Source organism: Phocoena sinus, chromosome 15, assembly GCF_008692025.1.
Source record: "Phocoena sinus isolate mPhoSin1 chromosome 15, mPhoSin1.pri, whole genome shotgun sequence".
Taxonomy (NCBI): Eukaryota; Metazoa; Chordata; class Mammalia; order Artiodactyla; family Phocoenidae; genus Phocoena; species Phocoena sinus.
In genome coordinates, this window is record NC_045777.1 from 29847191 (window position 1) to 29865592 (window position 18402).

General features: G+C 57.0%; 1 protein-coding gene and 1 non-coding gene across 19 annotated transcripts; both read right to left on the reverse strand.

Annotated features, from left to right (window-relative positions):
* Positions 1 to 724: 724 nt before the first annotated feature.
* On the reverse strand, positions 725 to 12078 carry SLC4A11 (solute carrier family 4 member 11). 18 transcript variants are annotated; one of them, XM_032604700.1, is made up of 20 exons: positions 11621 to 11804; positions 10044 to 10088; positions 7578 to 7730; positions 7396 to 7442; positions 6885 to 7116; positions 6721 to 6802; positions 6361 to 6484; positions 4501 to 4716; positions 4331 to 4424; positions 4106 to 4231; positions 3913 to 4026; positions 3690 to 3822; positions 3350 to 3423; positions 2653 to 2917; positions 2470 to 2576; positions 2209 to 2377; positions 1945 to 2118; positions 1537 to 1732; positions 1283 to 1452; positions 725 to 1154 (listed from the first exon to the last, which is right to left on the reverse strand). In XM_032604700.1, the coding sequence occupies exons 1-20, from the start codon at positions 11661 to 11663 to the stop codon at positions 1091 to 1093; spliced, it is 2628 nt and encodes an 875-aa protein (XP_032460591.1). In that variant the 5' UTR covers positions 11664 to 11804; the 3' UTR covers positions 725 to 1090. The 18 variants fall into 18 exon arrangements, 17 of the variants coding, with proteins under 17 accessions (XP_032460591.1, XP_032460593.1, XP_032460583.1 ...); XM_032604702.1 differs by lacking the exons at positions 7396 to 7442; positions 11621 to 11804 and adding an exon at positions 11878 to 12078 and having other exon boundaries at positions 6721 to 6805; XM_032604692.1 differs by lacking the exon at positions 11621 to 11804 and adding an exon at positions 11878 to 12078 and having other exon boundaries at positions 6721 to 6805; positions 6885 to 7445.
* Positions 12079 to 17604: 5526 nt separating this feature from the next.
* Positions 17605 to 17676, reverse strand: TRNAG-UCC. Its single transcript has one exon. It is a non-coding gene; the product is annotated as a tRNA-Gly (tRNA).
* Positions 17677 to 18402: the final 726 nt, after the last annotated feature.

The following is an 18402-nucleotide window of genomic DNA, read 5'->3' on the forward strand; positions in this document are numbered from 1 at the left end:
CCTAGCAGCGCGGCCCAGGGCCTAGATTTAACAGTTGTTTCCTCCCCTAAAATTCATCAGCACCCGTGGGTGAGGACAGGACCTCATCCCTTTGCTCCCTTCTTGTCTGTGAAGCCCAGCTGGGTTGATTCCTCAGGAAGTGCCGGTGGTGGTGCTCAGCCTCCTCTGAATTGTCTGCTTGGCGTGGGTGGTGTCCGGCTGGAACTCAGGTGTGGGGTGCTGGGGGGCCTGCTTACTCCTTGCCTGGTGATCCTGGACACAGCCCCACCTGCAGGAAACACAGGCTACTGGGGTGGGGGCCCCAAAGAAGGATCACTTGCCACGTGGCACTTGGAGCAGGGCACCCCTCTGTGTCTGCTCCTCAGCTGCTTCCTCAGAGTTCTGTCCTGGATGCACAGTACATTTTCTGTCCCCTTTGAACTTTACCCATCCTGCAAGCAGCACCGTGAATGTGCTCATCCCACCCTACCAGCCACTGGGCTCTTCACTGGCCCCAAGCCCACTTTCCCTGCAGGTTCCTGGCAACATGGCAGAACAAAGGCCTCCTGGACCTTCCATGTTTCCCTGTTGAGCTACTGTGTGGAGTTGGAAGTAATAGCCCTTAGGCGGCACTCAACAAATCAGTCCCTTTTATCCCACCTCCCCTGGGATGGTTTCTCCCTCCTCAGGGCCCTCAGGTGGCCTTCAGAGGCTGGGGCAGGGCAGCATGGATGGAGGCGGTATGTAGAAGCATAGAAACAGGAGCTTTATTCTCTGATGTGCATACAGCAAGTTCCTTACACAATCAAGGAAATGGTTTCTCTTTCAGGCTCTTTTATCAAAAGAAAATCCGTCCTGCTTAGTCCCACCCTGGGCAGAAGCTGCCCTGAGCAGAGTTCCGGACCCAAAGCAAAAGGCTAATGGGAAGAGGAGCAGACACACACCTTGGAGCCCCCTCAATGCCCAGACACCCTAGGCCAGTTGGGACAGCTGTGAGGGGGTGCAGTACAGAGCAGCACCCCAAGATACCCACACACAGCCACAGAGCCAGCCTGGGAAGACCCAGAGGGATGGGCGAATGGGGTGTGGCCAGGGCCTGGTAGTCAGGACCTCAGTGCTCAGCGTCCATGGCGTCCAGGTACTTGGCTTCAATGATTTGGGGCAGCAGGTTGTAGCTGAGGGGAGGGGGAACAGGCAGGAGGATAAGCATTGGGTCAGGGAGGAACAGGCTGAGGGTAGCCACTCCAGCCCACCGTCTCCCGCCCAGCTGAGTCCCTTTTTCCTGCTGGCCACCCTCCCGTACCGGATGGGGATCATGGCGATCATGATGAGGGGAAAGATCATCTTCATGTAGGGCAGGGTGCTCATGCCAAAGGCACAGAGCAGCAGCAGCTGCAGGACCTGCAGGCCTGTGAAGTAGTGGATCTTCCTCTGAGGCACCCTCCGGATGTAGTGGGTGGGTGGGTACGAGGTCTGTGGGTGGCAGGGACCAGGTGTGGGCAGGTCTGCAGCCATATCCCCCACCCCCACCCCTCACTCTCAGGGCCAGACACTCACTTGGTCCTTGAGCAGCAGGACCATGCGTGCAAACAGCTGGTTGCCGTCGATGGAGGTGAGCGCGATGTAGAGAAAGAGGCCGTAGAGCACAGGCTTGGGGATCCACTGTAGCGGGAAGGGCAGCAGCAGGAGGGAGAAGCCCACCAGGATGCTGGCGCCCAGGGAGGTCAACCGTGTCTCCTTCACACTCACAATCCTGCGAGGTTCCAGTGCACTGGGTCACCTCTGGCCTGGTCCACAGGGCCGTGTCCATCCCCGGTCACATGTGCTTCCTGGGCTCTGTTACTTCTGGGCCCTTATCCCCCGAACCATATCCTTCCTTAGGTCATATGTGGCCCAGGGCTACCCCCCACCTAAGGGTCCACGTGACTCTGGCCTCACGTCTCAAGGGGCCACTTTCACACTCACGTCTCGTAAATGTGCCCATTCTCCACACGCTCCTCCACCAAAGCTAGTGCCCGCACGTGCAACGGGGAGTGGGGGTAGGCAGCATGGATCCAGGGCAGCCCAAACAGAGACAGCCCGGTGTTGATGATGGCGATGAGCAGGAGGTCCCAGTGGTAGGCAGTGCCCTTTACCAGCCTGCAGCAGGCAGGGTCACATGTGGACAAAGCCCCATGGTCCCTGGAGGGCTGGACACACGCTTACCCCTCCCTCCCCAGCCCTGCGAACCTGTTCTCTGGGGCATTAGCCAAGGCAGCCACCAGGTTCTGCTCGATGAAGAAGAGCATGGAGAGGAGGAAGCCGAGGCCCATGGCGCCGCTGACGGCCACCAGGGATAGTGAGTGCATCTCGGCCATCTCGAACAGGCTCTTGCTTGGGTTGTAGCGGAACTTGCCCACTGCAGCCAGGTACAGGTCCCTGCTCAAGCCTTCCTCCCCCACAGAGCAACCCACCACACCCCACCACACCCCACGCCTAGTCCCAACTCACTCTTAATCTCCTGGAAGCCGTAGGAAGAGATGAGGGAGAAGGTAAGCACTGAGATGGGCAAGGCACAGTCTGACAGGATCTCACGCATGTAGGGGTGCAGGTAGGGGCTAGGGAGGCAGGTGGGTGTCAGCGTGGCCTGCAGCTTGTGCTCCCTTCCCCTCACCCTGAATGGGTACCCCTCACCTCTTCTTGAACTGATAGAGGGTGTAGCTCAGCCAGAGCGTCCCCAACATGATGAGGAGGCTGAGCACAGCTGTGTCCCGGGCCAGGGGCTCGGGGCCCTGGCTGCCCACTGAAGTCAGCTCTGGTGGGCCAGCCAGGAGGCTGGTGTTGAGGGCAGCGTGGAGGCTGCTGTTGAGGCTGGGGCTGAGGCCCAGCAGGCTCACCGGGGAAGGCCTATCTTCGTAGTAGTTCCCGTGGTTGTGGCCACAGTAGTACTTCTGGAAGACTGGACACAGGCCAACAGGACTCAGCCATCTGGGCTCTGGGAGCCTGGGGCCCAGCAGCTTCCTCCTGGATGTGGGGGTGAGGGAGCCCCGAGGGGAGGAAGGGATTCTGGGGGGAGGAGGGGAGAGAGCTGGCCTTCTGTCAGCCAGGACCCCTTGGCCTGCCTGTCTACCCACCACCCCACACCCTGCCCTTGTCCATTTCTGACAACAAATCCTGCTTGGCCCAGGGCCTCTGATCCTGCCTAGGGCAGCTCTGTCACCCTCTAGCACGTGGGCCTGCTGCTCTTTGCCAGTCATGGCTCCCAGAGCACCCTGGGCCATGGAAGCAATCTTAGCGCTTACATGCTTCTTGGCTGCTCTGGGCACAGTCCATAGCCCCCCATCTCAACTCAGCTTCCCCTATAGCAGGTGGCCGTCGGCAATACACTCACTTTTGACCATGCCCTTGACAGCATCCAGCACGAATGTGATGGAAATGAACAAAGCAATGATCTCCTCTGTTGACCTGCCAGCAGGGGATATGCCTCATAAGACGGGGTGAGTTGTTAGTAGCGGGGAGGCTTCCCCGAGCCTCAGCACGGCCCCCTACCTCCTGCCATGAAGAGGACCAGGGTCCTAGGCTTTCCCCTTGGAGCAGTGATATGGTGGGGGCACCCCATCTGCTCTAGGGTTAACAGGGCCCCAGAGGCTGGCATGGAAGCTGACCCAGGCCCCTGGCTTTGGTCTCCCTCCTGCTTGTGAGTCCCAGAAGCTTAGGGAAGGCCCTGTCACCTCTTGAAGAGACTCATGACCAGGCTGAGGTTGAAGAGGGCATAAAGCGCGAGGAAGAAACTGTTCCACAGGCCTGTCCATGCATAGAAGGTACTGAAGTCCAGATTGTAGTCATCACAGATGCCACGGATCACTGCAGGCGGTGGGACAGGAGTGAGCAGTCAGGGCCAGGCTGGGACCAGGGACCTCAGGAAGCATCTCCCCGCTGCCACCCCCACTGCACCGTGGATGTAGAGGGCCAGGGGTGCGGTCGTCAGCAGCACCACCAGCGGCTGCCCGGAGAAGAGTGCGTACAAGAGGCCTCCAATGCTCTGCCCAGCTATGGTCTTCTGTACATCTGAGGAAGCGGGGCGGTCAGGGGGGAACCGTGGCCCTGGGCTCCACCCGGCATGCCCCACCAGGCTCCAACCCCTCACCAATGGCCCCGTTCGTGTTCTCATCGTTGAGGGACCCAAAAGCGATCGTGGGCAGGAGGCAGGCGAAGTAGAGGAACAGGGTGGTGGTGATGTATTTGCCCACAGCTTTGTTTTTCCCGATAATGCCTAAGAATGGGAGACAGGGCGGAGGGTGTGTTGGGGACACAGGACAGGCCTGGGGCCTGAGCTACAGGCCGAGCTCCAGGAGGGCCATGGGCCACTTACCATCAGTGAAGTCCAGCGGGTACACAGGGAATCTGCGCGCGATGTCCTCCCGGATGCCCCTCCCCATGGGAAGAAAGTCCTTGTGCCGTGGGGGCTGGGAGGAGGACACGCATCCATCAGCCCTGTGTCCCTGCCCTGTGCTGCCCGCCCAGGCCACCTCTGCCCTGCACCTGCGGGGGTCTGTGGGTGCAGATGGAGCTCATGCTGTAGTCCTTCGTGCTGATGCTCGGACAGTGGCTCATTATGGTGAGCAGCTGTCTCTGATGTACCAGGGCCTCCTTGAATTCCTCCTCCGTGCGGGTCTTCAGGAGCTTTTGGCGGAAGGTGATGTCTAAGAACATCGTGGCAAACGTGCGTCCCACCTCTGTCGCAGTCTTGGTGCTTTTCTGGGCATGGGGCAAGAGAATCACATCTGTAGCCACAGTAGAGCGAAGGGTGCCCAACCCCGGCCTGGCCATTCACGGACAGACATTCCCAAGCACGTGGCAGGTGCTCTCCCCATGACCTGGGTGTAGTCCCCCAAAGTTCAAGCATAGTGGACCCTGCCACGATTTCCACCAGGTCAGCAGATCACTAGAACTACCATCAGCCTAGTATTTTTTTTAAAATAAACTCAGGTATTAAATCTGTGTAATTGTGGATAATGATATCATGATGATGGAGAAAAATGTTCACCCAGCTACTTTTCACTGGTGGCATTTGCACGGTCGGCTGGTTTACGATTTTCAGAGGTGTTCCAGGCCCATCCGGCCTTCTGCCTCTTGCCTGGCCAAGCTCAACCCCGTCCATGAACTCAATGTTCAACCTCCACCACAGCAGCCTGTCTCACCTCCCCATCCTAGGTCCCCTGGGAGCAGCATGCACCCCCCTGCCCCCCACTCCGTGCTGCCCAAAGCTACAGTCCCGGGGCTGCACCGTGCACACTGTGCTTTCTGGTAGCTTTAGAACAGGCTTGTTCCCCCGAGGAGGAGCCAGGTGTCAGGATGGCTGGCGTGTCTCAAGGCACCAGTCTAGCCACTCAATCCTAGGGATTCTATTCCTTCCAGCTGTTCTGGCCACCTTGTCAGCTGTCACTCCCTCTGACCCATGAGCTGCCCGCTGCCCTAAGTGCCCTTCCTCTCTCCCCAGCAAAGTAACATCTGGAGAGATTCACAGCATGTCTATGAAAGCCCTGGGAGGAACGATCCCGTTAGCACCCCCTTTGCTTAGAGAAAGCCTGGGGAGGGGCCATCTGAAGCTCTGAGTCTACACCAGAGGCAGGGGCAGAATCATCAAGAAGCCAGTGGAATCTTAAGCATTAAGGCCCTTCCCAGGCCTGGGGAGGGGCCCTAGCCATTTTCTTTTAATGACTTTAAAATCCTTTTCCATAAAAGAAGATTCCCCAAATATACGTATAAGTCTCAGCCCCCACAAAAGCGAGATGCCCCTGGCTGGGGGGTAAATGCCCCAGGAAGGAGTGGGGATCTTTGGTCAACAAATCATAGCCAACTATAGAGTTAGGGTTGGGCAGGCCAAAGAAAGGCCCCTATGTTTGAATAGTAATAATCTTAAAAAGTATCTCTTGGGCTTCCCTGGTGGCGCAGTGGTTGAGAGTCTGCCTGCTGATGCAGGGGACACGGGTTTGTGCCCTGGTCCGGGAGGATCCCACATGCCACGGAGCGGCTGGGCCCGTGAGCCATGGCCGCTGAACCTGCACATCCGGAGGCTGTGCTCCGCAACGGGAGAGGCCACAACAGTGAGAGGCCCGCATACCGCAAAAAAAAAAAAAAAAAGTATCTCTTTTCAGTCAGGAAAGAAATAGAACCTTTTGGGCAACTTCTGGGGAAATTAGGCGTTGATGAAGACCTACCAAGTATGCTTCAGATAAACCCCAGTAGGGCAGAGATGAACGGAGAGGGTGAGAACGTGGCCTTCAGAGGCCAGGACTGTGGTGCCTCCAGCACTGGGAGAGATGCCTCCAAGAAGAGGGCAGGGTAACCTGGAACCCTCCTTCCTGGGAAACAGAGCAGCCACCCGAAACCCCTCCTCACCATCTTGGGTGGGGCCAGCACTAGGATGACAAACCGCACCTCACAGGAATTCTCCCCCCAGTTCTGCGGGCGAACCAGGCGGCTGATGCACACGTGCCGCTTCAGCAGAGCCTTGGAGGTACAGCTGGCAGGGACAGAGAGGGCACACGGCACACAGTTGCCACCCTTGGGAGCTGGGGCTCCCCCCTCCCCGAGCCCCCAACTATGACCCCAGTGACCTCTGTTAGGGAGGAAAAAAAAGACCAAATGGGATGGATTCCTCACTCTCCCCGCAAACTGAGCAAGCCAGCCTCCACAGGGACTGGATGCCTGGCTCCAAGGTGACGTGGGGAGGCCAGTTGTGGCAGCCTGGCAACTCACATGATGCAGAGCCACGACTGCTGGTATTGCACCCCCGTTACTGTAGCAGTGACCCCTTGGATTGTATCTGACAGTAGGTGAACTGCTGACAGAGTGGAAGGAACAGGAGGGTCAGATGGCCCCACCTCCCTGACCTCCCGCCCAGGCAGAGGGACAGCCCTTACCTTTACCCTCCATGGGGGCCCCGGCATCAGTGAAAAGCATGGCCATGAGCAGGTCCAAGTTGCAGTCGGGCTCGGTGTTGTGGGAGTCTTGGGCTAAGCGGCACAGCATGGCCCGTAGCACGTCATCCAGGGAGGTGGCTGTCTCGTTCAGGATGATGCTGGCCCGTGCCAAGAAGCCGTCTAGGTCCCGGTGCGCCCGGATCTCTTCCTCAAAGTTCTTTAACTTCAGGTACTGTGGGGGCCCCACACACAGAACCACACAGGCCCATAAATAAGAAGGACCTGTCGCTGTCTGGGTCCTTCCTCTGTGGTGGTCCCCGGCTGACCCTGCCCACCAGGACCCGACACCCGCTTCCCAGAGAGAAGACCAGCGAGGTTGGCCCCAGCAGCCGGGCCCTGGGCTAGTACGAGATCCAGCATCAGTGTGAGCTCTCTCAGGGAAGCAGCCACCTCCACCCCCACCTAGTGGCCCAGGACCAAATGTCTCCCATCCGGTCAATGGGCCACTTACCTTGCGGGAGGTGTGTAGGAGACCGTAGCCTCCAGGCGATTCACTCTCTGCTGGAGGAAAGCGGGGGGCTCAGGGGGCGGCCCCAGCCCTTCAGGTCTCTCTTGGTGGAGCGGGGCCGCATCTGCCCAGTCCCCAGTCCCCTGTGTGCCTCCCCCGACCCGTCCCTGCTACAACCCCCATACCAGACTGGGTGGGCTGCACCTCGAGGTTGACGTTGACAAAGAAGCGGATGCTCTCGCCAGACACAATGGAGGAGTTGACCGTGTCGAAGGCCTCATCCCCCAGGCTCTCCTCACGGGTTTCAGAGGCATCATCCGCGTCACACTTGAGGTAGCCTGGAGCCCCAACCACCACCAAGAGAGACCCCCCCCAAGAGGGCCTGGCTACACACAGGACAAAGGGGCTCCAAGCCAAAGGAGCGGGGGCCCCTGGGCTGTCCCACTTGGTGCAATCTCGGTGAGTGGTAAGGGAGGCCTCTCACAGGCTAGGAAGGAAGCCTCAGCTAGGCCCAATATCTGGTCCTGGCCCAGCCCCCTGAGTATGGCAGCCAGCTGGCACCCCCCACCCAATGGTTTTCTCCAACATTCTTCAGCAGCGGGAACCCTGCACTGCTCTGTGCCACACATATCCTTTAGCTAGAGAAAGAACATGTCCATTCCACAGACACTGAGCCAGGCACATGGTACAATGATGTAGTTAAGACTGACTGGCCCCTGCCTTCTCAGAACCTCCAGGTTGTGGGACCTGGACCTGTCTGGCTCCCCAGAAACGATTCAAGGAAAGCCAGAGCCCTGCAGTATCCGGACCTCATTGGCACAGGGAGGGCATGTGGGGCAAAGCATCAGGGCTGAGAGACCTTAGTCCAACATCAGACAAGGCCCAGGAAGCAAGAGAGCCAGATAAACAGAGCCAGAGATGGAGGTGACAGGACCCCAGAGGAGGCCTCATCTCAGGCCTCCACCCATGGTGGGCGGGGGGCATGTTATGGTACCTTGGGACTCCAGAGCACAGAACCTGCTGCCCCTTTCTTATGGTCTGCCTCTCAGTTCCTGCAACTGACCCCCAACACAGGCCCCCTCCTATAGGAAGCCTTCCTGATGACATGGAAAAGTTCCAATCTGCCCTGAGTCCTGCTGGGGCTCCCCACAGCCTCTGGGATGACAGCCTGAGCCAGACCTGCTACCCCTGGCCCCTCAGGCCCAGTCCCACACCACCCACCTCAATCTCTCACTCCTTAGGCCAGGCGGCCGGCACCCCAGGCATGCCAGCTCCTGTCCTCCAAGCTGAGGGCTTCCCTCCCTGGAGGGCCTTCTTCAAGGCTTGACAGACCCTTTCTTCTCTGGCAAGTCCACCTAGAGCCCTCCCTGCCTTACTTTTGGCCCAGCTGACACCTCTTCCTCACTGTCCTGTAGGTCCCCTGTGGTCCACCACTTGTGATTCACCCAGGAGCCCTTGTAGCTGAGACCCCACCAATGCCTGAAAAACACCTGTGCAGGAACAGGGACGGGTCAGCAGCATGCCTCCACCTGCCAGGCAGTGACTCACCCTGACTCACTTCCACTCCCTCCCACTGGTTTCCTCTGCACATCCCGGGCCCTGTTCCCCCAATGTCCTGTGCTCAGTCTGGGCCCTTTCTGGGTAGGAGGCACTAGGCCTCCACTGTCAAGGCCATCATGGACTGGTGACCCCTAACTCCAGGTCTGCACTGCACCCAGAGCCCAGAGAAGAACTATTAAGTCAAAAGATGTCATTCCCCCATTTGTCATGGAGCTCACGTCCATGAAAAACACCTTCCTCCCCAATTCTAGACCTGCTTTGCTTAGAATGCTTGGTTCCCCAGCCCCAAACTGTCCCAACCTCCCTTCTGTCGTCACCCCCACCAGCACCCACTATTCCCTGGCATGCCTCTCACACTGTCCCTCTTCTCCCCTATCCTGGGCTCTATCTAGGACCTACCCAGCAGACACTACCAGCTCCCTGCAAGGCTCCTGGGATGCCATGTGTGCCCTATCTCCACCCTATAGCCCAATCACATACCTAACCTGTCCACCAGCAGCCTGGCACATGCAGTCACCATGCCCTGGGGACCCTGGGTAGGAGCACATCACCACTGTGTCCAAGCACTGTCCCACTAAACACCCCTCTGAGGCCAGCTCCCGAATCTGGGCTCAGGAGAGGCGGCACAGAGCCAGCCCAGAGATATGGGGAGGGAGAGAGCTAGGCTGGTGCAAGCAGGGAAAGCTGAGGTGCAGAGAGGTTACAATTCTTTAGAGGGACAATGGCAGCCCCTCCCTCACAGGGCTGGGTGGGGTCTGAGGAATGTGGGCACACACAACACTTAGCCTATAAGCTGGTCAGACAACCAGAGCATTGTAACAGCAAAACCATGGGCTATCAGATGGTCCACATAGTGCAGGATGGGAGCAGTCTGCCCTCCCAGGACCACAGGACCACCAGAGATCTGCCAGAGTCCAGGGCAGTGTCAGCTGCCCCTCTGACCACATCACAACCTTCTGGAGGGTAGAATCCAAAGGCATCCCAGCACCAGCAGAGGACCATGAGTACCCAGGTAGATGGACTAGGTCCCCTAGAGACTTTTGACCAAGGAGCTCTCTATATACACACACCCATACCTGAAATGTACTCACCTGCATCCTCAAAGTACCCATTCTGCGACATGATAGAAGAGTTTTCTGCAAGGCAAGCCAAAGAATTGTCACCAGCTCCATGCACCAGCCCCGGACAGTCTACAGGGCACATCTGCTGCCCACCACACACCAGCCCTGCTGAGTCTTTCTTACCCTTCCCAGAGACCCTGGGAGAAAAAGGAGCAGGGGACAGTACAAGACAGGGGCTCCTTGAGGAGCCAGAGGAAGCCAGGCCTGTTATTCTTCAGCCCATCTGCTAGGGGCTGCCCAGGTGGGAAAGGACCGAGGCAGACAGGGAGATGTTTTCAGCATGTTTTCTCCAGGAGCAATTAACAGTACCCGGTGAAGGAAGGAAGGATTCGCTTGTTGCAGGAGTCTGGAGGGAGGAGACCCGTCTGGCCACCTTCCCTGTGGAAGCCGGCCTCCCTCTCTCAAGCCTTCGCTGCCAAGCCCAGTAACTGGGCTGGGGCTCTTCCAGCACATTTCGGCTCTCACTCTCACGTCGGTCCCTGGTGCCATCAACACCCACCACACGTGCAGTTGCCCCCAACCTCACGCGCCAGGGGTCACACTGGGGCGACCCGGCAACGGCCTCCTGCCCTCAGCACCACCCACTTTCTCCTGGGAGGCGGAGCCGTTGGTCCTCTTGGGAGATGCCGCGGGGTGGGGGGCGGGTGGTGGGGGAGGAAGGGAGCTGTCCGCGCTCTCAGCGCCGGGCCCCGGATGGATGGTCCGGACTGTTTGTGCCTCGCTGTGCGAGGAAGGAAGCGACAGGAAGGGCCGCGTGCACGAGAGGAAAGCGCCTCCGGACTCGGAGACCCTGGGGGTCGGGGGGCAGGATGCGGACGGACTCCCGGGGCGGGAGCCCGGGCGGCATAGAAGGGAGGGGCGGGGTCAGTAAAGCTAGCACCAGAGGCTGCAGGGATGGACAAAGGACGAGGATGACGACGGTATGGAAGGGTGGGGATGCTACTCCCATGCGGGGCGGTTCAAGTGCACGTAAATAGATGGTCGTACAAACCCCGGGCGTCAGAGCGGCGACAGAGAGACTGCTGCGGCCGCGCAGGGGACAGTCAGAGGCCCAAGGATCCCTAAGAGTGGGCAGGCTGCCGCGCTGCGCCAGGGGCGGGAAGGTGTCGGGTAGAACGTAAAGTGAGGCTTTCCGAGGTGGCTGCACGCCCGGCTGCGAAGACCCTGGCGCTCCAGGTGCTAGGGACCCCGAAACTCCGCCCCGCCATTTGCAAGCCCCCCACCCCTCCACCAGCTACCTCGTAGGTTGAAAAACTGTTAAGAGTTTCAAAACAGTGTTAAGTAAAGCGCGCAGTGCCCACGAAGTCGTCCTGGGCTTCCCCCAGCCACCCGCGTACCCACCCGGGCTCCCACTCCCTCGTGGCTGAACTCACCCCGGGCACCCCCGTCCCGGTTGGGAAGCCCCCACGACCCTCTCGCCCACCACGCCGGGGGCCGGTGCAGGCCGGCGGCGTCCGCATCCCCCCCAGCGCCTCGACGGCTCCGCGTCCCAGCTTAGCACGTCTCTGCGACGGAGACCGGACGGCCTTCCAGCCGCAGGCACCCACCGCATGGCTGGAGATGGAACATGCGCCTGGTGGCCGCGGCCATGGCCCCAGCTATCAGCCGCGGGACGGCTGCACACCAGTGCGCACGCCCTGGCTCCTCACCAGGTGCCGCGGGGCCGCAACCTCGGCGTCCAGGGCGGGCCGGCGGCTGGAGCCGGTGACACAAGCCTGTGCCGCGCCTGGGTCCTAATGCCGCGCCAACGGTCCTCCCCAGCGCGGCCCGGGCGGGGTCCCGTCCGCCTGCCCCGCGCCCTCACCCGCGCTCCTGTTCAGTAAGGGCGGGCTACTCCCGGGAGCCCGCGGCGACTTAGAACGCGTAGACTGGGCTTCTTCGGGCCCGCGCGCTGAGCGTTAGGGGCTGAGCGGGGCTGCGAAGTTTCTGGGAAGAAGGTCGGTGAGCTCGGAGACCCTCCGAGTTGAGGCAGTGAGGCGGGTCTGGGTAGGGCCTCCCTGCAGTCGGCTTTAAGCTCTTGGCCGGGCCCCCTCACCCCCTCCTCTCGGCAGGGGGCCTCTGCTGGGCCCAGCCCTCCTGGGCCCCGCCCCCTCCATTCATCCCGGCTGCTCGAGCGGTAAATCCTCCTAGTCCTCCTCCAGGAAGCGCGCCCCGACTAACTACACGGGCCGGCGCGCGTTCTCTGGGCTACGCCCTGCCCCGCGGAGCCCGCTGCCCTCCCGGCTCGGCGGCGTCGGGTTTACTGGCAGCGCGCCTCGCGGTTTCTCTCCCGGCCTCGTTGCGCCCTCGGCCTTCTCTTGGGTCAAGGTCTTGGCTTGCGGCTTTTTTCCTTCTCAAGATGGCCCTGCCGCCCGGTTTTCCTTCCCGGACACGAGGGAGCCCGGCCCGGGGACGCGCCTTCTCCGGCGCCTGGTCCTATGCAAGCAGAGTATGTGTTCGGGGGGAGGGGTGCAGGGTGGGGCGCGAGCTCTCTTGTGTAGGGAGGCGGTGGTGCGCGCGGCCAGGCAAATCCAGCCCATGCGGTGAACCCCTGGTCTGACCCTTGGTGGCTTCTCAGCAAATGAGCACACAGCCCTCAGGCCCCGGATTGACCCAGGAACTCTCCCCATAACAAGGTGTTAACTCCCCATCCCCTCCACACTGGCCACCAGCCTGAGGAATAGCAGCAATCCCCCCATCTGACCTCCTACTGGAAAGGAGTTCTCCGCCTCTGTCCCCCAGGCATGGAAGAGGGCAGGTGAAGCAAGCCCAGGGTGAGCCCTGCGGCCCCCAAGGGTTCCTGGTGCGTTGGGGCAGCCTCATGCATAGATCGGGTGAGGCTGACCTGGTTTTGCCTCCCAGCGAGATAAGAGAGCATTAGGAGCAAAGCTTCATGGGGTGCCCTCCTTGGCAGATGAAGGCCTGGGGGTCAGGATGGCCCAGAGCAACCTGCTCCCTGCTACTGCAGAAGATGCTGCAGAGGAGACCTGCGGGACTCTGACCACGACTGACTCGGGGCTGGCCACATGCTTCTCTGGTTGTGGTGAGCAGAGCTTGGTTGGAGACATGGGGTCACCTCCATTCATGGGTATCCCCTCAACTCAGCCTAGGGACCGTCTCTAGGTCACCATTTAGGTAGACCCGCAGCCCATGGCACAGACTCCCCCAGACAGCGGGGTGGGGGATGGAGATTTGAAGAGGAGCTGAAGATAGGCAGGCTGATTGCCCAGGAAGCAAAGTTCCATGTGGGAGGTGCAGGGGCTGGACCCCTGAAAAGACACCCATTTTGCCCTCAGCCCCTCTCATCTCAGAATGCCTAGGCTTCTACATCTGCCTCCCCATGTCATCAGCAGCTCCCAAACACCTGGACATTCCAAACCAACTGTTCCTAGAAGCCACCCTGTAATGGAGGGGACACCTCTCATCCCCTTACTGCAGCCTCCTCCTTCATCTGAGGCCCTTACGACTGAGCTCACTGAGGAAACAGGAGCCCACAGTCAAGATCTCCCGCAGTGGTCTGTGGACCTGACTCTCACAGAAACTGACACCAACCCCTTCTGACCCCTTCCCCACTATAGCCTCCTGCACTCTGCCCCTGTGGTTTCTATTCCCCTGATTGTCCTGGAGAGAGCCCCTGACCCCCACACCCCTGCTGCAAAGTGAGAAGCTGTTTCCTTTAGTTCTCCCACCCACCATCTGCCCTCTGTGGACTAGAGGCTGAGGGCAAATACAGGTGCTCCAGGTCTCCCTCCCCCCACACTCCCCATCTTCCCCCTCACCCTCCATGCCCCAGTGGGTCATTACACAGGGGTTTAGGGACCTGGACATAAACACACACATTCCCTCTCATTCCCATCCTTGAAGTCTCAGACTTTACTGGGCTGTGGACACAACCTTGAATTCTGGGTTCCACAAGGCGCTTAATGGCTTTCCGAAGTACTGAGTTTCAACTGAGTTTTCTCCTTTAGCCACTATGCCTATAGATTTTAGAACCTGGAGAAGTAACTCTATAGTATCTCATTAAAAAACAAAACCCAAAATACTCCCTTGAACTCCCCCCTCCAGGTACCACCCACTTCCTCAGTTGCACTTCAGAGCAAATTTCTCCAAAGAGTTGTCTCTAGTTCTCTGTATCCATGCCCCTCCAACCTCTCTTCCACCGATGCATACCTATCTTTTGTCCCCACCACTCCACTGAAACTGCTCTCAAGATCATCCTGCCTCAGCTTTCTGCCAGCCCCTCCCCCACCCCCTAGCAGCACCCACCACCACCAATCCCTCCTTTTTAAAAAAAATATTTATTTGTTTTGGCTGCACCAGGTCTTTGTTGCAGCATGCATGAGGGATCTAGCCCCCCGACCAGGGAACAAACCCGGGCCCCCTGCGTTAGGGGAGCGGAGTCTTACCCACTGGACCACCTGGGAAGTACCCCTCCTTTTTTCTTGCAACATTTCCTTCTCTCTCTCTCACCTCCTCGGACCTAGGAGTGTTGGCCTGCCCTGGATCTTTCCCTAGATCCATGGCTCTCTACCAGCCACAGCTGGCCACCAGGTTTCATGACACCTGTCACTGAGCTCCTGATTTCAATATGACATAGCCTACTTACACCCTCCCCCCTACCTGGATGGCTAATAGGGAATTCAGATGATAGTCAGGCAAAATAGAGCTCCCGAGTCCACTATCCACCACCATCCACCTGGCTGCTCTGGACCTGGGAGTCCCCCCGACTCATTCACATCTGATCCATGAGTAAATTTTGCTGGGTTTACCTTCAAAATAGAGCTCACTTCTGCCCACTTACATCCCCAGCCTGGTCCATCATCTGGCCCTCTGACTTGCCCCCACCCATCATCCATTCTCCACCTCCAATGGCTTCTCATGGCATTTAGGAAAAAAATAAAAGCAAACTCCCTGCTGTGGCCTAGGGGAGTAGGGGTGTGGGGTAGGGGATGCTGTACAACCTGGCACCTGCCTAAATAGGGAAATCCCAATTCATCCCAGACCTCCTGCTCCCAGGGGAGCACTGTTCCAGCCATGTGGCTGCCAACAGTTACTACAACACAACCGGCCCCCACCTGCCTCCAGGCCTGGAGAGTCTGAGTACTGGAAGGTGTGTCCACAGCTCTTATTGTGGTTCAGTTCATCCTTCAGCTCTCAGAGAGGCCTTCCCTGGAAACACCATCTAAAGTAGTTCCTGTTTTCTTCCATCACAGATCCCCATGTCCCCTAACTCTGCAGCACAGCCTTCTTTACTGCCTGGGCTGTCTCCCAGGCTAGACTGGGATCTCCCTGAGAGCAAGGCTATGGTGTCTTTCACCAGCGCAGCACTGGTGTAGTAGGTGCTCATGACATATTGAACACATGACCAACACCTCCATGTACAGTTCCTGGAGGCTTTCAAGCCATGAAGCCGCCCAGATGACCTCTTCAGCTGCCATCCTCCACTCCCACTCAGGTTTTCCAGCCAGATACTCCTGACTCCCTCTGCCTACTTCCTGTCACCTGGACTCTTCAGATGTCCAAGTCCCTGTATTTCTACTTCCAATCTGCCCTCTCCTACTGCCCTCACCTTCCTTGGACCCTTGGCAAGCATGGCTTTCCACACCTTGCAGCCTTAGGCTTTCCCTGGAGTCACAAGCTTCTTGGGGCTCCTTGCTGCCCAGGGCAGGCAGCCTTGACCAGCATTCCCAGCCCCTTAACAGCCCTTCTCCAGCTGCGGCTGTACTGCCCCCTTGCTGTTCCTGGGAGGAGAGATGATGTTCCCACACTATCCCTCCAGTGGTGCTGGAGGGGGCTGAGGGAGGGAACAGGGCCTCCACTGGCCTCCCCTCTTTCCTGGGGGACACCTCCAGGACCCCTGGGTAGGTGAGAGGAAGACCTTTTGGTGCTCAAATATCACAGCATGAAGGCTTCTCCCAGTTGCCATCTACCTCTACTGAGGGGAAGATCCAGGTTCCTATAAGGGCAGCCAGGAAGGCAAGGAGCCCTATGGAGGGCCAGAAGGACCTGCTCCCCTCAGGACAATATCCCTCTGTAGCCCCCATACTCAGAGTCAGAATCTAGTGCTAGACAGCAGGATATTGAGCAGGAAGGTTCCAGAGCTGCCCCACTGCCCTCATTCCTTCTGACCTGGGTTCCAGTTCCACAGCCCAGCTTCTCAGCCAAGAAACCCCTGGCAGACAGACACCACTAAACACTGACCTACTTTCACTCATCCTGCTCCAGGGTATCCCTATGAAGGGCCAGGAATCTGCATTCCCAGTAGAGCTGGCCCCCAAACTTCCCCACCCTCATCTACTCCCAGGCCCCACTTCATTTGAACCCCATCACCAGCCACCTGAGTCCTCCCAAGTGGTGAGTCCAGGTGGCCTATCTCCCTGCTGGTCATCACTGCCCTCCTTAGCCTTTATGTGTACCCCACATCCTCCTTATCCATGGCTCTCATTCTCACTGATCCCCCGTGTCAAGGAGCTGCCCAAGGTTCTGCTTCGAGCTCACTATTTAGGGCTGACACTGCCTGCCGCCCCACTTCAGCTGTCTTTCAAATGACCTCCAGCTCCTCCCAGCTCCTGCCAGGAAGCTGGATGCACAGAAAGGAAAAGTTAGTGGGGAAGGCATATAGGGCAACACCCTCGGGCAAATGTTCAGCCTCTTTGCATCTCTGATCCTTTTTATCTATAAAACAAAGAGGTTGAAATCGAGTGCTTTTTTCTTTTTTAATTTTTATTGGAGTATAGTTGACTTACAATGTTGTGTTAGTTTCTGCTGTGTAGCAAAGTGAATTGGTTTTACATATATATATATACCCACTCTTTTAAAAATTCTATTCCCATATAGGTCATTACAGGGTATTGAGTAGAGTTCTCTGTGTTATACAGTAGGTTCCTATTAATTATCTAGAAATAGTTTTTTTAGTTAAAAAGTTCCATGAATTTTTGGTTATCAAACCATCTTTCCTCCTCCTGTTGTCCTTATTTTGCTATTATTTGTACATTCACCCAGGCATGAAATTTCAGAGTAAAGATGTAAAGTTTCTTAAAATTTTGAAGCTATGAAGGAAAAAAATTAAACCTGTTTATTGGTATGGAAAAACAGTAGTAATGGTAGGATAAAATGGAAATATAGTCACACTTCATTTGGTTAGCTTTTTTTTTTTTTTACAGATTTATAATCATTTATTAGTTTGACATAAAATTTGTCGACCCTGATGCAAGTTTATTAACCAAATTATTTTGGCTAGTCAATTTAGCAATGCTGAGGCCTGGGCGAAACAGGAATAATTTGTGGATAAACAAATTTATTTTTCTTCAAATTTCTGGAGAATGAAACAAAAGAATTTTGGAATTGTTTCAAAATGTTGGGGTTTTTTCCACTTTGGCTTTTTCCACTTCTACCTTGAGGTCATTCATCCCTTTGGCTCTTGTTTAATTAGTCATTTCGTCTTGTCAATTGCTCCTTCAAAATCACTCTCTAGTTAGTCCAGTTCTCACCCCCACCAATGTGGAGTAGCATTACAGTCTACATGATCTTTTTTTTCTTTTGGTTGGGTCATTTCCCTGACCAGGGATTGAACCCGGGCCACAGCAGTGGAAGTGCAGAATCCTAACCACTAGACCACCAGGGAATTCCTGATCCTTCTTTTATTTAGGAAAAAAAAAGTATCAAACAGGTTCCCATGGAACACTGGTGTCCCTGGGTATACAGAGGCAGTAGGGAGCCTTTCTCCATCTTCAGGGGGGCAATTATCTTAGCGAATAGAACATTTTCAAGTTAAAATTTTTCTTCCCTTGTTTAAAAGTCACTACTACCATCACCACCACCACAACAGAACAACTATGCTTGCTATCACTTGTACTAGAAAAGACTAGCAGAAAGCAAAAAAAATTAAATCAGATAGGTATCTGACTTTAACAGAAAAGCTCAGAAATGGCCTTCAGGTGGATGTGCAATGCTGATCCAGGGGAGCAAACCCTTCTTTGGGGAACTCAGCTCCCAAATGATGTTGAAGTGCCCTCATAAATGTGCAGTGACCCCTGGCCAGGCCAATCAGAATACTCCTGACCATTGTGACTGATTCAGGGATGAGAATGTGACCCCAGATTTTGGGCCTGCCTTTGGAGAGAGAGGTCGGGTCTTGCCTTTGGGTTGTTGGGGCTGTTGGGTGGCACAGAGGAAGCTTACTGCCAGGGGAGAGTGAAGCCATTAAGGCCAGAGAGGGGGCTCTGATGACATCTGAGACCAGCTGAACTTGAAGCTGGTACTACCCTGGACTCCTCTTAGAGCAAACGAAGCCATTCCCTTTCCGTCATGAGCTGGCAGTAGGACTGTGGTCAGATTTTCTTCGGGCATG